Consider the following 13,998-nt stretch of genomic DNA (forward strand, 5'->3'; position numbering starts at 1 on the left):
TGCACCTACGGTACGGCTATCTGTATCGCTGAGGCACGCAAGCCTCCCCACCAACGGCAAGGTCCATGGTTCATGGGGGGGGGGGGGATTTCACCCATAAATTTTACTTTAGAGAATGTGTTTGTCAAGATCTGTTTGATTAATATAGTTGTTTAGTTACCCACTCTGTATTCTTGAAGTACATTATACGAGGTGATGCAGTCAACCAAGTTGTAGGCTTTTTTGAAGTTTGCAAAAGTGACAACTGTGTAGTTTGACTTTCATTGTTGCAGTATGATTCTAATGTTCCAGATCTGTTCTGGAAGCCTGCCTGATATTCACGTATCAAATGATGTGTCTGTTGCCCCAATCTGGTAAGCAGGGTACATGAGAAAATTTTGTAGGCAATTGGTAGAAGTGAAATACCTTGGCAGTTGTTTGGATCCATCTCACCCCCGTTTTTGTGTACTGGATGGATCAAAGCATTTTTCCAATCTGCTGGTGTGATGCATTTTCCCATTAATTGGCAACAATTGCTTTTAGTTTGTCAATCAAGACTTTACTGCCGATCTTGAGCATTTCTGTGATATTACCATCTTCCCTGGCGCTTTGTTGTTTTTGAGATGTAAGATGATGGTTCATATTTCCTCATGTATCGGTAGAAAAGTGTTTCGATTTGGTGCAGTTAAATGAAATTGGGGTCTTCTGTAGGTTGCTCACAGTTGTGCAGTTTCTTGAAGTACTGCTCCAGGATTTCACAGTTGGTCCGTGTATTTGTCTCAAGTGTCCCATCAGGGCATCAAAAAGAAAGACTAGGTGTCTTGTAGCTTAGTTCTTCCCTCAGTGTCTTGTAAAAAGAAAAAAAAAAATGTGTGGTGTTCCTTTCGAAATTATTATCAATTTCCCCTAATCTTTTGAGATGATGTACCCATTTAATAAACCTGATTGGTTTCTCTGTTTAAAAAAAGCCAGTTCTCTGGAGTTTTGTGCTTATGACAAGTCTTTGAGGCTCAGATAAGAGATTGTATGGCTCTGTTGCTATCTGAGGTCCACCATCTGTGTTTCCGTTTCTGTGGTGGTTGAACAAGTTTTCTTGCTGATGCAGGGTTTAAAGACATTCATTCCATGTTTGTATGTTGGGCTAGAGTGATTGTACAAACTCCTCTGCATCTTATTTTAGGTATTCCGGGGCTTTTTATGGAAGAGCTTAGACTTTTGGCAACTCTTTCTGTTTTGTATGAAAGAGATTTTGATCTGAGAGAGATAATGGTCAGACTCCACAAAACACTTGATGTACCTTCATATTCATGATTTCCGGATAGAATTTTCTGGTTACCTCCATATGACCAATTTGATATTCCCCTATGTGATTTCCAGGTTGTCATATTCCATGGTGCAAACAGAGACGTTCTGAGGGTGAGGTGAAATGTATCACAGAATGATTGATACTGTTGTGCACTAGAAAAGCAGATCCCAATGTATTGTAAATTACTATTTTAAAGTGAGGTTGTAGTTTTTTCTCGTGTTTCTTGTAAAGTATGTATGTGGATTCTGAATTTGTAGCAGGAGTCCATCAGCATCTTCAGTTCTCCTGTTTTGGTCAGTGTTTGTACATTGGGGTACCAATGAAATGCTTTCTTTTGGGTTTGAGGAGTTCTGGCAAGTTCTGACCCAGCAAGAAGTCGTGGTCCCCCAGCAACTGAAAGAACAGGTTTGCCTTCGCTCTTGTCAGCTTGGGGCGAGGGTAGCTACATTGTTGCATGTGTTTCCTGATGTCGAGTTTGCGGCTGATTCCAGTTGGTGGGTCTGAGCCCAGGTACAGTGAGTCACACATTGGATTTAAATCGCCCTCGTTTTAAGGGTAGTTAGCCCATGTGGCAGCTGATGTTTTGCTGTTATTGACAGATGTCTCTTGGTGTTCTAGTTTTTTATCCTGCTTTATTCAGGCTTGGGGTGGGCACCACAACCACCGAGCTATTCAGTCAACCCAGTAATTGCTACAGACAGAATTACTTTTGTTGTTGCTGTTGTTGTTACTTGTATGAAGATAAATGAAGAAATATGCATATACACGTCATCAAGCGTTCAACAGCATCCATTTGTAGTATTACCTTCCCACACATCACCAGTAGTGTTTCAGTCTCTTCAAAAAAATTAATTGCTTTGTTTCAAATGCTTCGAGAGGAGTAAGATGTACAAATAATTTTGTTACTTATCTTCATTTTCTCGTTGTTGGCTGCAGTTCGTTGCGCCAAGGGATAGTTTCTTGAGGTTGAAATTTTGACTTTGGTTGAAATATTGACTTTGTGGGTTCCAGTTTGCATGATAATTGATGAAGTAACGTCTGTTTCAATGACTCTTTTATTTTACCCATTCTCCTATGTCAAACTGTCTTTACAATCTCCACTTTAGAACATATATTCACATTGTTATTGCCAATCCGATTCCATCAGAGGCACGCCCACTACTACTAACTCATTCTGCCATGCTAACAATATTCCAGAGAGTTTACAAACTTTCTTAACTAAAGAAGAATCTTCACCAAGTTATATCATTATTTTGTAAATGAGTCCAGAAATAAATTTAATAAATATTGTCAGGTTGTGGAATTAATAATAGGAATTTTAAGTATGCTAGATATTTCATAATTTCCAGTGTTTCTAAGTTAAGAGTAATTTTAACCACACATACAGAGTTAGTACATATCAATTGTAACAAATTAATTTCTTTTTATACATTTTAGCCTTAAATATAATGCATATGAAATTCTTTTAGTGAAACAGCTGAGATAATGTTCACCTATACAAGATTCGAAAATATCCCTACTATCGACTGTTTCTGTATATATATATAAAAAAAGGTAATGTTTGAGGAGGGTGTCCCATTACACATTCAGTAACAACCTCATATTTCATGCATTCAGGAAAATAATGGTATGTACATGGACTTACCATTATGTTCGTGAAACATATTAAATACAACAGATTTCCAAATTTGCGTAACTCTGAGTGATTGGGAATGTACTCAGGATCCTGATGAGAGGCAACACAATTACTAAAAACATCTTTGTTTTCTTATGACACATCAAATGTTAGTGAAATCTCTGAAAATGTACACAGGTCCCTCTTGGTGCCAGCCATTTTACCTGTTGCTTGCCATTATGTTCCCATGGCTGGCTGCTGTTAACAATGAAGTATTGCCTGACACCTCTTGAGTGATATTAGAACTTTTTCCTGCTTTATTATCTTCTGCTGCTAATAGGTAGTGCTGATTGCCCTATAACTCAAAATACATGGCAGTAGTACTTATCATTGTGTTTCACTGGGCCACTCAATTTTCAACAAAATTACAAATGAAGAATTGGATGCAATTTAAACTCTTATAAAGACCAACATTAACACAGTCCAGTGACTCAGACAAAACACTGTCATGCCAATGAAATATTCCCTCTGTTCTTAATGCAGTTCTTTTAATGGATGTGGTCAACTGGAAACACACCCTTTATCTCCTATTTTGATGTAATCCTCATAATCTGACTTTTTTTTGTAAAATTAATTAATGAAACTAAATCATAAGTTCAATTGAACACATTGCCGTAAGATTATCTTGTGCTGTGTAGATATGTACAGTCAGATTTGATTTTTTTTTTTAAATTTGGCAACAACCTAGAGCAGTACTGATTGACTGACTGAAAAAATTATAGAATTAACCATTGTTTGATCTTAACTTTTAGTTTTTGTAAGTAATAAGAGCTGCATGTCAAGCAGACCGTTTTAATAGCAATTCTTCTTCATTATTCTTAACAGATACATTACCTCATTCAGTTACACTTAATGTACAGTTCTAAGTGGACTTTATAACCAGAAAATTTATACATTATTCATTTAGTCTCTTCACATGTTGCAAGTATGTGAAGAACAGGATTTTAGTAATTACTTGAGAGTTATCAACCTCATGAAAGCTAAGACACCATAATACTACTTGTAATATAAAATCAGTTCTGCTTCTCCCTTTGTTATAACCATTTCAGACAATATCCTTTTTCTTATGCATGATATTCTGGTTCCTTTGTAAACTAAGGCTTTTTTGATATGTGATTGGTGCCATACTTTGCCCTCTCATAAACTTCATGTCCCATAAACTTCAGCTTCTCCATGAGGTCATGAATATGACTGTGCCTTCCTTGCAGTCAAACATTGATCCCATGTTTCACTTCTGCTTCGCCAGTGGTGTCACTTCTGTAGTAATACTTAACGTTAGAATGAAAAGAATCGTGTTTATTGCCACTAATGTTCCGCTTATTAGCTGCTGACCAAGAATTCTTTTTCTGAAGAACATTGAGACAAGTAAATATATATATCAGAATTGGTACTGTATTCTGTTCATCATAAGAATAAACCTGATGTAAACATTACATCATGTTTTCCTCCGTGTTTGCTTGAATCTCATTGGATTTTGTTCACATAGACTGAGCAATAATGCAGGACAGCACTTTTACCGAAACATTAAATTTGGACAACACTGGTCCAGCTAACCTGCAATGATGTGAGCAGTTGCAGTTCAGACATAAAAAGAGACGAGCAAAGAAGCAATATAGCTTTGAATGTCTTTTAATTTTTAAAGAGAGTGAAATGATATTAGGATAAACTCCAACACTACCAGATGCTTCTTAACATAGTACTCTAATTACAAACAAGAGTGATGAAATTTCTAACATAAACATAAGGTAATTTTTCTGAGTGAGCTGTATGTAATGCAAAAGCATACTGCAGGGATTTCACCATATAGTTGAATACTGAAGCCACTGAAGGTATTAATTACAGTCAGTCGTCTGGTAATCTCTTAGCTCCTTCCTTATACGGATTCGGGAAATCCATTTCGGTTCTGGATGTCACACTTGCTATATTAATAACGAGCCTATCAACAACAAAATCCACAAACCTACCAGGCGCTGCATTTTCTCTTCTTTTATGATGAGCCGTTCTATATACCGCCAGCATTCGGCAGTGACATGTGAAAAAGCTGCACACGTTAGTTCCAGTACATCTGGCAACTTAATAGTCTTGTTACTTCCCAGGCCAAATCCCGCAACTTGGCTCCAGATCAGTTCTGTTGGGTTCATATTGTAATGGTACAGTATCAAAAGAAAAAATATAGAATTTGTATGATGTGCTCGATGCTGTGAAAATGATTGTTATTCATGTTTCTACATACTCACGCACCTCTGTGGTATAAAAAAATGGTCATAGTCCAAATAAAGAGGATTTGGTTTTTCATTTTTGCCTTAAAAATTAAATTGTTATGTTTTCTTAATTTAAGTAACTTTTATGAAAAGTCTTTCATGAAACATCGATAATTAAGAATTTGTATTTGAAATGGAAACAGGAATTTCGCATCCAATATTTAATTAAAAACAAGAAGACGTGCATTATTCATAAAAAAAAATGATGAGTTCTATAATTACGATATGTAGGTATTTAAAATTGAATGAGAAAAAACTGTATTTAGTTAACATTCCACTACACTACTGACTGCGCTATACATATGATTGTTGTGTATGTATCAACTGAAATACACACAGTGACTAGGAAAACTTCAAAGCCGATTATCTCCATAAATTTACGGAAAACATTAAGAACAGCCTATTTCTCGGCGCTTTTTAACTGTATTCCACACGTGTGTTTCACTATGAATCATAAAGCAGCCTCAGCCATTTTCATTCTGCGCATTAACAGCACTACAATCAGGGCGAGGCTGTGACTGCACTGTTTTTAAAATAAAAACTACGTAGTTAAAGAGTGATTAAGAAAAGGAATATTTACCTGTGAGGCTATGTGTATAATATAGCTATTGTAATTAGGAGGAACTCAGGCACAAATAAGGACATTGTAAATAGATTTGTGCAAAAATAACAAGCTGGATAAGGAATCTACTATGGATCCTTTCTGTGATCTGTCTTTTTGTTGCAGGGCACTGGGCTCAGATACAGGTGGCTCTGTGCGCAATCCTGCGGCATACTGTGGCATTGTAGGTTTTAAACCTACGTATGGTTTGCTGTCGAGGTATGGTCTCATACCTCTTGTAAATTCAATGGATGTGCCAGGCATACTTACCAGAACAGTTGATGATGCAGTAACAATGTTTAGTAAGTGTAATATGATTTTCTGTATATATTTACTAGCATTTATAGCTAAGGTACTAGTGATCCATGTCTGGTGTGTGTGTGTGTGTGTGTGTGTGTGTGTGTGTGTGTGTGTGTGTGTGTCAGTTGAGTACTTCTGTTGGGCCTTCACATAATATCTGGCTGAGGTATGTTGATTTCAGTAGCATATGAGGTCTTTGTTGAAGCAAAGCGAAAGTATTTGTCACTTCATCAGCAGATGTAAGTTATTCATTCACTCCCATATCATCAGTCACCCTCCATGTATACTTTTATTATACTTCATACCTCCTCCATCACAGCCACTGTGCTTCTTTCCTTTAATTGTAGTTGCCTCATCTGTAAACTTCTTCACCCACCTGCACAAATTTTTCTTGTCAACTGCATCATCTTTGTTCACACTCTGTAGTCTTCTTAGATGTCAGAAAGATGACACTGTACCCATGCTAACATATAAATGATGGCTTGTTGCTTCTGCTTAGAATTCTTTATTAATCTGCGAAGAGAAAATAATTCTGAAATGACTGTATAGAGACAAAAATTTAATAGTAATTGAATACGAGTATTCGATACTAGGACAAATAAGAGAAATAAAAATAGTAGCAGATGGACTGGGGGGGGGGGGGGGTTGGAATGAAATGGAAAGTGTTATTTCATTGTAACAGATGTAACAGCTGAACAATTGACATTGAAGTATTGCCATAAAAAACACACAGTCCTGAACCTGAACAATATACAGCAAAGGTTTGATGATACAAGTGTGTTGATTTGCCACTAAACAAAAGAATAGGACGTGTTACGGACTTAACAAAACCTTCACTTTTCATGGAATAATCCAGAAGTGCTTTAGTAGTGTTTGGACAGATTGCAATTCAGTCATTGCAAAGACTGGATTTAGGACTCGTGAAGGTGGTTTTATATGTGGTTGAAGGTGGATTTATATGAGGAAGAGATCTGTAGACACCTGAAGGCTTCCGATATAATTTTAAACTGAAGAAACTTTCCAGGAGCAGTTGTGGAGTGTGGCCATAGTTCATTAGTTATGAAATGTCAGTTTTAGCTAAAGAATTTGCAGGAAGCTCAGAAATTATGAAAATGGTGTCTGAATACACTGATACAGTCAGAGGTTGTTAAGAGTTTCAAAGGAACTATTAGGCAATAATTGACTTACATAGGCAAAACAAATAAACAGAAGGTGAATGGGTAGCTTTGAGCGACAATTTACTGAAACCTGCCTAGGAACAACTAGGAAAAAAAGACAAGTCTCACTAGAATCCTTGAGTAATGCATGAGATATTAAATTTAATTTATGAAAGGGGAGTGGTAGACATACAGTAAATGAAACAGGCAAAATATTATGCAGATGTCTAAAAAAATAAGATTGACATGAGGAGCAGAATTATGAAATTGGAATGGCTAGAGGAGAAATGTGAAACTGTAGGTGCAAGCCTGACTGTAGGGAAAGTAAAAAACCTTTGGAGGAAAAATCAGTAACTGTGTGAACATTTAAAGATTTTAGATGAGAGGCCAGTACTAAGCAAAGAAGGGAAGGCTTGGAAGATGGAAGGAAATTACAGAATAACTGTAGAAAGGAGAGACTTCAAGACAGTATTGTAGAAAGGGAAGAGGAAGTGGATGGCGATGAGAAGAAGATGCGGTAGTAAGGGAAGGAAGAGAGGTATTGGCTGGGGAAGATCAAAGAGGAGTGTTGGATCACTACTAAACAGAGGGGTAAAGAAGCCTAGTGTTAAGATTCAAGCTGTCAGTGCAATCAGCTGTAGCCGAACACTAATTCAGTTGTGAGCATGAAATGAAAAGTGAAGGTACCAGTCTCATGGTACAAGTGGCAAATTTCAGAAATAGTGTAGTAAAGGATGCAATCGGAATTTGTGTCTGGATAATTTAATCAAAACTGGCAGAAACTTGAGATTGAGTAAAGCGTGGATTCAGCTCTCACTTTACATAAATCACATACAAAAACTTCTCTCTCTCTCTCTCTCTCTCTCTCTCTCTCTCTCTCTCTCTCTCTCTCTCTCTCACACACACACACACACACACACACACACACACACACACACACACACACAGCTTCGATATCAGTGCCTTCAAGACATTTTAGTGACGAGCTTTACGTTTTGACATTTTCCTGTGGTGATTTAAGATTCCCTTTGGCTGATCGTCTAATGATGTATGAAATAAACACTAGTGGGGATACGCATAAAGTCCTGTACATAGTTCGCTTGGAATGCAGACTGAGCAGCAAAGAATTTGCGGTGAATATTATATGGGCAAATGGTTTAAGTAATGAAGAGTTACTAAATTGAGTCAATGACAAAAGAAATTTATGATATAACTTGGCTAAAACAAGTTCTATTGAGGCAATACATCCTGAGGCATTGATAGAGTGCTACTCACAATAACAATGACTTGTTGAGCTGATGACAGGCACAATGAAAGATCTGTTACACGTCTAGCTTTCAGCCAAAGGCTTCTTCAGAAAAGAAAACACAAACATTCACACAAGCAAGCACACCTGTGCACACTTGATCACTATCACATGCAGCCCAGACCAGGCTGCAACTGTTATCTTGAGCATCAATCTGAAGTGGGGCAGGAAAGGGGGAGTGATAGCAGAGTATGGGTGGGGAGACGAACGCTGCTTGGCAGAGTGTGCAGGGACTAGATTGAGACATGACAAGACTGGCTGGCACAGCATCAGTAGGCTGGGGGGCAGGGAGTGTTGCTTGGGGAGGGGGGGGAGGAGGTAGGAGGTGAGGAACAGGGAAGGGGAAAAACGGGCAGGTGTGTAGTTTCAAGAATGGAGAAAAAGTTTTAAAGATAACTTCCACCTGCACAGTTCAGAAAAGCTGTTGGTGAAGAGGATTTAGATGGCCCAGTTTGGGAAGCAGCCAGTGAAATAAACCATGTTATGTTTAGCTGCATGTTGTGCCACAGGGTGGTCTACTATGCTCTCTGCTGCAGTTTGGCGATGGCCGTTCATCCTGTTGGACAGCTGGTTGGTAGTCATACCAATGTAAAAGGGCTGCGTAATGATTGCAGCAGAGCTGGTATATGACACAGCTGCTTACACTGGTGGCCCAGCCTCTGTTGAGTTAGGATACGCCTGTGACAGGGCTGGAATAGGAAGGGTATTGGACAGGTCTTGGACCTGGGTCTTGCACAGGGATATGATCCCTGTGGCAAGCATTTGTGCTTGGGAGTGGCATAGGGATGGATTATGATGTTTTGGAGGGGTTTGGTGGGCAGAGAACACTATTTTAGGGGGAGTGGGAAGAATCTTGGGTAGAATGTCCCTTACTTCGGTGCATGATGATAGGTAATCAAAGCCATGATAAAGGATGTGGGTCAACTGTTAAAGTCTGGGGTAATACTGGGCGACTAAGGAGCACTTCTTCATATGCCTTATTTCTGATTGCTAATGTCCTCACCTCTTTATTGGTGTAAAACTTGAGGTTAAAAAAAATTAATCGCAAAAATGATACCACGTCCCTCAATACTTGGTTATGAGAACCCTTTATGGAATTTATTTCTTCTTGGAATTCTCATAAAAACAAGGCCCTTCTCATTAGACGGATATGTGATAGTGTGCTTTCCATCAGGAATGCTAAAGCTTTATGGTCAATACAGATAATGATAGTGGATCCCCAAATTAACTTTTGGAATTTTTGTATGCTCCCAGCAATAGCTAGCATATCCTTGTTGTAGCTGTGTAATTTAATTCATGGTAGTTAAGGCTTCAACTTGTGAAAGCAGTAGTCTTATATTCACCACTTTCAAGATTCCATTCTCCTTTAAATAATTCCAAAGTGACACTGTATTCTGACATGGCAGTTGCTAACTTAAATGGTTCATACATCACATAGTTATTCAGTATAGGTGCTTTCACTAGTGTTCCTTTTATATTCTTAAAAGTTTCTGATGCCCCTTCATCCCATATTTATTTATATCACAACAGTTGAAGATCATTAATTTCGTGATGCTGCATTTACCAATGATAAAATCTGGTTAGTCTGGGGAACGAGCATAATTGTTTCATGTGATCAGATTCAGGCTGATGTTTTCTGGCTCTTATCCTTTCAGGATCTGGTTTAATGCCATGTACTGGTACCATATATCCTAAGACCTATAGGTGCTGTCTGTCAAAATGAAACTTTCATAATGTAATATCTCCCCCCCCCCATGAACCATGGACCTTGCTGTTGGTGGGGAGGCTTGCGTGCCTCAGTGATACAGATGGCTGTGCCGTAGGTGCAACCACAACGGAGGGGTATCTGTTGAGAGGACAGACAAATGTGTGGTTCCCGAAGAGGGGCAGCAGCCTTTTCAGTAGTTGCAGGGGCAACAGTCTGGATGATTGACTGATCTGGCCTTGTAACACTAACCAAAACGGCCTTGATGTGCTGGTACTGCAAACGGCTGAAAGCAAGGGGAAACTACAGCCGTAATTTTTCCCAAGGGCATGCAGCTTTACTGTATGGTTAAATGATGATGGCGTCCTCTTGGGTAAAATATTCCGGAGGTAACATAGTCCCCCATTCGGATCTCCGGGCGGGGACTACTCAGGAGGACGTTGTTATCAGGAGAAAGAAAACTGGCATTCTACGGATCGGAGCAGGGAATGTCAGATCCCTTAATCGGGTAGGTAGGTTAGAAAATTTAAAAAGGGAAATGGATAGGTTTAAGTTGGATATAGTGGGAATTAGCGAAGTTCGGTAGCAGGAGGAACAAGACTTCTGGTCAGGTGAATACAGGGTTATAAATACAAAATCAAATAGGGGTAGTGCAGGAGTAGGTTTAATAATGAATAGGAAAATAGGAATGCGGGTAAGCTACTACAGACACCATAGTGAACGCATTATTGTGGCCAAGATAGATACAAAGCCCATGCCTACCACAGTAGTACAAGTTTATATGCCAACTAGCTCCGCAGATCACATAGAGATTGATGAAATTATGATGAGATAGAAGAAATTATTCACATAGTGAAGGGAGACGAAAATTTAATAGTCATGGGCTACTGGAACTCGATAGTAGGAAAAGGAAAAGAAGGAAACGTAGTAGGTGAATATGGAATGGGGGTAAGGAATGAAAGAGGAAGCCACCTGGTAGAATTTTACACAGAGCCTAACTTAATCACAGCTAACACATGGTTCAAGAATGATAAAAGAAGGTTGTATACATGGAAGAAGCCTGGAGATACTGGAAGGTGTCAGATACATTATACAATGGTAAGGCAGAGATTCAGGAACCAGGTTTTAAATTGTAAGACATTTCCAGGGGCAGATATGGACTCTGACCACAATCTATTGGTTATGAACTGTAGATTAAAACTGAAGAAACTGCAAAAACGTGGGAATTTGAAGAGATGGTACCTGGATAAAATGAAAGAACCAGAGGTTGTAGAGAGCTTCAGGGAGAGCATTAGGGAACAATTGACAAGAATAGGGGAAAGAAATACAGAAGAAGAAGAATGGGTAGCTTTGAGAGATGAAATAGTGAAGGTAGCAGAGGATCAAGTAGGTAAAAAGACGAGGGCTAATAGAAATCTTTGGGTAACAGAAGAGATATTGAATTTAATTGATGAAAGGAGAAAATATAAAAATGCAGTAAATGAAGCAGGCAAAAAGGAATACAAACATCTCAAAACTGAGATCCACAGAAAGTGCAAAATGGCTAAGCAGGGATGGTTCGAGGACAGGTGTAAGAATGTAGGGGCACATAGCACTTGGGGTAAGATGGATACTGCCTACAGGAAAATTAAAGAGACCTTTGGAGAAAAGAGAACCACTTGCAAGAATATCAAGACCTCAGATGGTAACCCAGTTCTAAGCAAAGAAGGGAAAACGGAAAGATGGGAGGAGTATATAGAGAGTCTATACAAGGGCGATGTTCTTGAGGAAATGGAAGAGAATGTTGATGAAGATGAAATAGGAGATATGATACTGCGTGAAGAGTTTGACAGAGCACTGAAAGACCTAAGTAGAAACAAGGCCCCAGGAGTAGACAACATTCCATTAGAACTACTAACAGCCTTAGGAGAGCCAGGCTTAATAAAACTCTACCATCTAGTGAGCAAGATGTATGAGACAGGCGAAAAACCCTCAGACTTCAAGAAGAATATAATAATTCGAATCCGAAAGAAAGCAGGTGTTGACACATGTGAAAATTACCGAACTATCAGTTTAATAAGCCACAGCTGCAAAATACTAACACGGAATTCTTTACAGACAAATGGAAAAACTGGTAGAAGCCGATCTCGGGGAAGATCAATTTGGATTCCATAGAAATGTTGGAACATCTGAGGCAATTCTGACCCTACAACTTATCTTAGAAAATAGATTAAGGAAAGGCACATCTACGTTTCTAGCATTTGTAGACTTAGAGAAAGCTTTTGACAGTGTTGACTGGAATATTCTCTTTCAAATTGTGAAGGTGGCAGGGGTGAAATACAGGGAGTTAAAGGCTATTTACAATTTGTACAGAAACCAGATGGCAGTTATAAGAGTCGAGGGGCACTAAAGGGAAGCAGTGGTTGGGAAGGGAGTGAGACAGGCTTGTAGTCTATCTGTATATTGATATGTGAATATCAATATACAGGGTGCGTCAAAAAAATGTATATACACTTTGAAGTGTCATAGAAAATTTATTTCCTGTTCTGCAATGTTAAATTTCTGGAAATGGAAAGCTTAAACTCCAATTGGAAAAATAAATGTACTTTGAAAATGTGGTTAATGTTCAAACTGGTGGCCTTCAGCGTCAATACATTTCTGAGTACTAGTCACCACTGACTCCGTACATCGTACCAAAGTGTCCAATGAGATTTGTGCACCCACCGCCTTAATCTCATTCAAAGTGTGTCCAGGTTGCGTGGTTTACGTTTGTACACCTCATCTTTTACTGTGCCCCATAAGAAGAAATCCAGTGGCGTGAGGTCTGGAGAGTGTGCAAGAAACTCGATTGGTCACCTGTGTCCTATCCACTGGCCTGGCACATTGTGATCCAGGTATGCTCGTACGTCCCTATGATAGTGCGGCGGGGCGCCATCTTGTTGGAAATAAAACTCATCATTACTGTATAATGCACGAATGGCAGGGAATATGGAGTCAGCAATTATTGTTAGGTAAGTTTCTACAGTAACAGTACCTTCAAAGCGGAAAGGCCCAATGAATCCCCTTGCAGACAAGCCATACCACACATTTAAACCAGGCAAATTCACAGCCTTTTTAACTGTAATGTGAGAATTATCTTCAGCGCAGTACACACAATTGTGCCTATTTACAGTTCCATTGAGTTTGAATTGGGCTTCATCCGACCAAATTATGCTACCCATAAATCCCAGGTCACGTCTCACCATCTCCTGAACCCATTCACAAAATTCTAACCTTCGATCTGGATTGTTGTCACTTAGCTGCTTCACCAGCCTTGGAATGTACACACGAAACTTGCCTTTCTTCAGAATGCGTAGCACACTACTAGCACTTACATTACTCTCTCGTGCCGCTTGCCTTGAAGATTTTTGAGGCGAATGCTGAAACAGTTCCAAGACCGCAGTTGTGGAATCATCACTTGTAGCTGTACGAGGTCGCCCTGATCAACCTGTATGCACATCACACATTGTTCCATGAATTTTGAATTTGTCTCGTAGACGTGTAATTGTTAACCTTGAAGGTGGTTCTGTACCATCACTTCTCCACTGTCTTCGAACCACAGCTACATTCTCAAACTTCCAGTACCACTTAATTATCTGCTTCCGTGCTTCAAAGCTCAAACGCACGTCCGCCATGTTGCAGTTACTTCCTTGCCACTGCTGCCACCTGTTAAAGAAACATAACATTACT

At 39.1% G+C, this 13,998-nt stretch overlaps 1 protein-coding gene across 3 annotated transcripts in view; it reads left to right on the plus strand.

Moving 5' to 3' along the window:
* The window catches only part of LOC124794824 (glutamyl-tRNA(Gln) amidotransferase subunit A, mitochondrial), a 147,653-nt gene that overhangs the window by 64,596 nt on the left and 69,059 nt on the right, over positions 1 to 13,998 (plus strand). For all 3 annotated transcript variants that reach the window (XM_047258484.1, XM_047258485.1, XM_047258486.1), the window contains exon 5: positions 5,949 to 6,124. In XM_047258484.1, coding sequence (XP_047114440.1) covers positions 5,949 to 6,124 — 176 coding nt within the window. The remainder of the gene's footprint in view (positions 1 to 5,948; positions 6,125 to 13,998) is intronic.

Source organism: Schistocerca piceifrons, chromosome 4 (genome assembly GCF_021461385.2).
Source record: "Schistocerca piceifrons isolate TAMUIC-IGC-003096 chromosome 4, iqSchPice1.1, whole genome shotgun sequence".
Lineage (NCBI taxonomy): Eukaryota > Metazoa > Arthropoda > Insecta > Orthoptera > Acrididae > Schistocerca > Schistocerca piceifrons.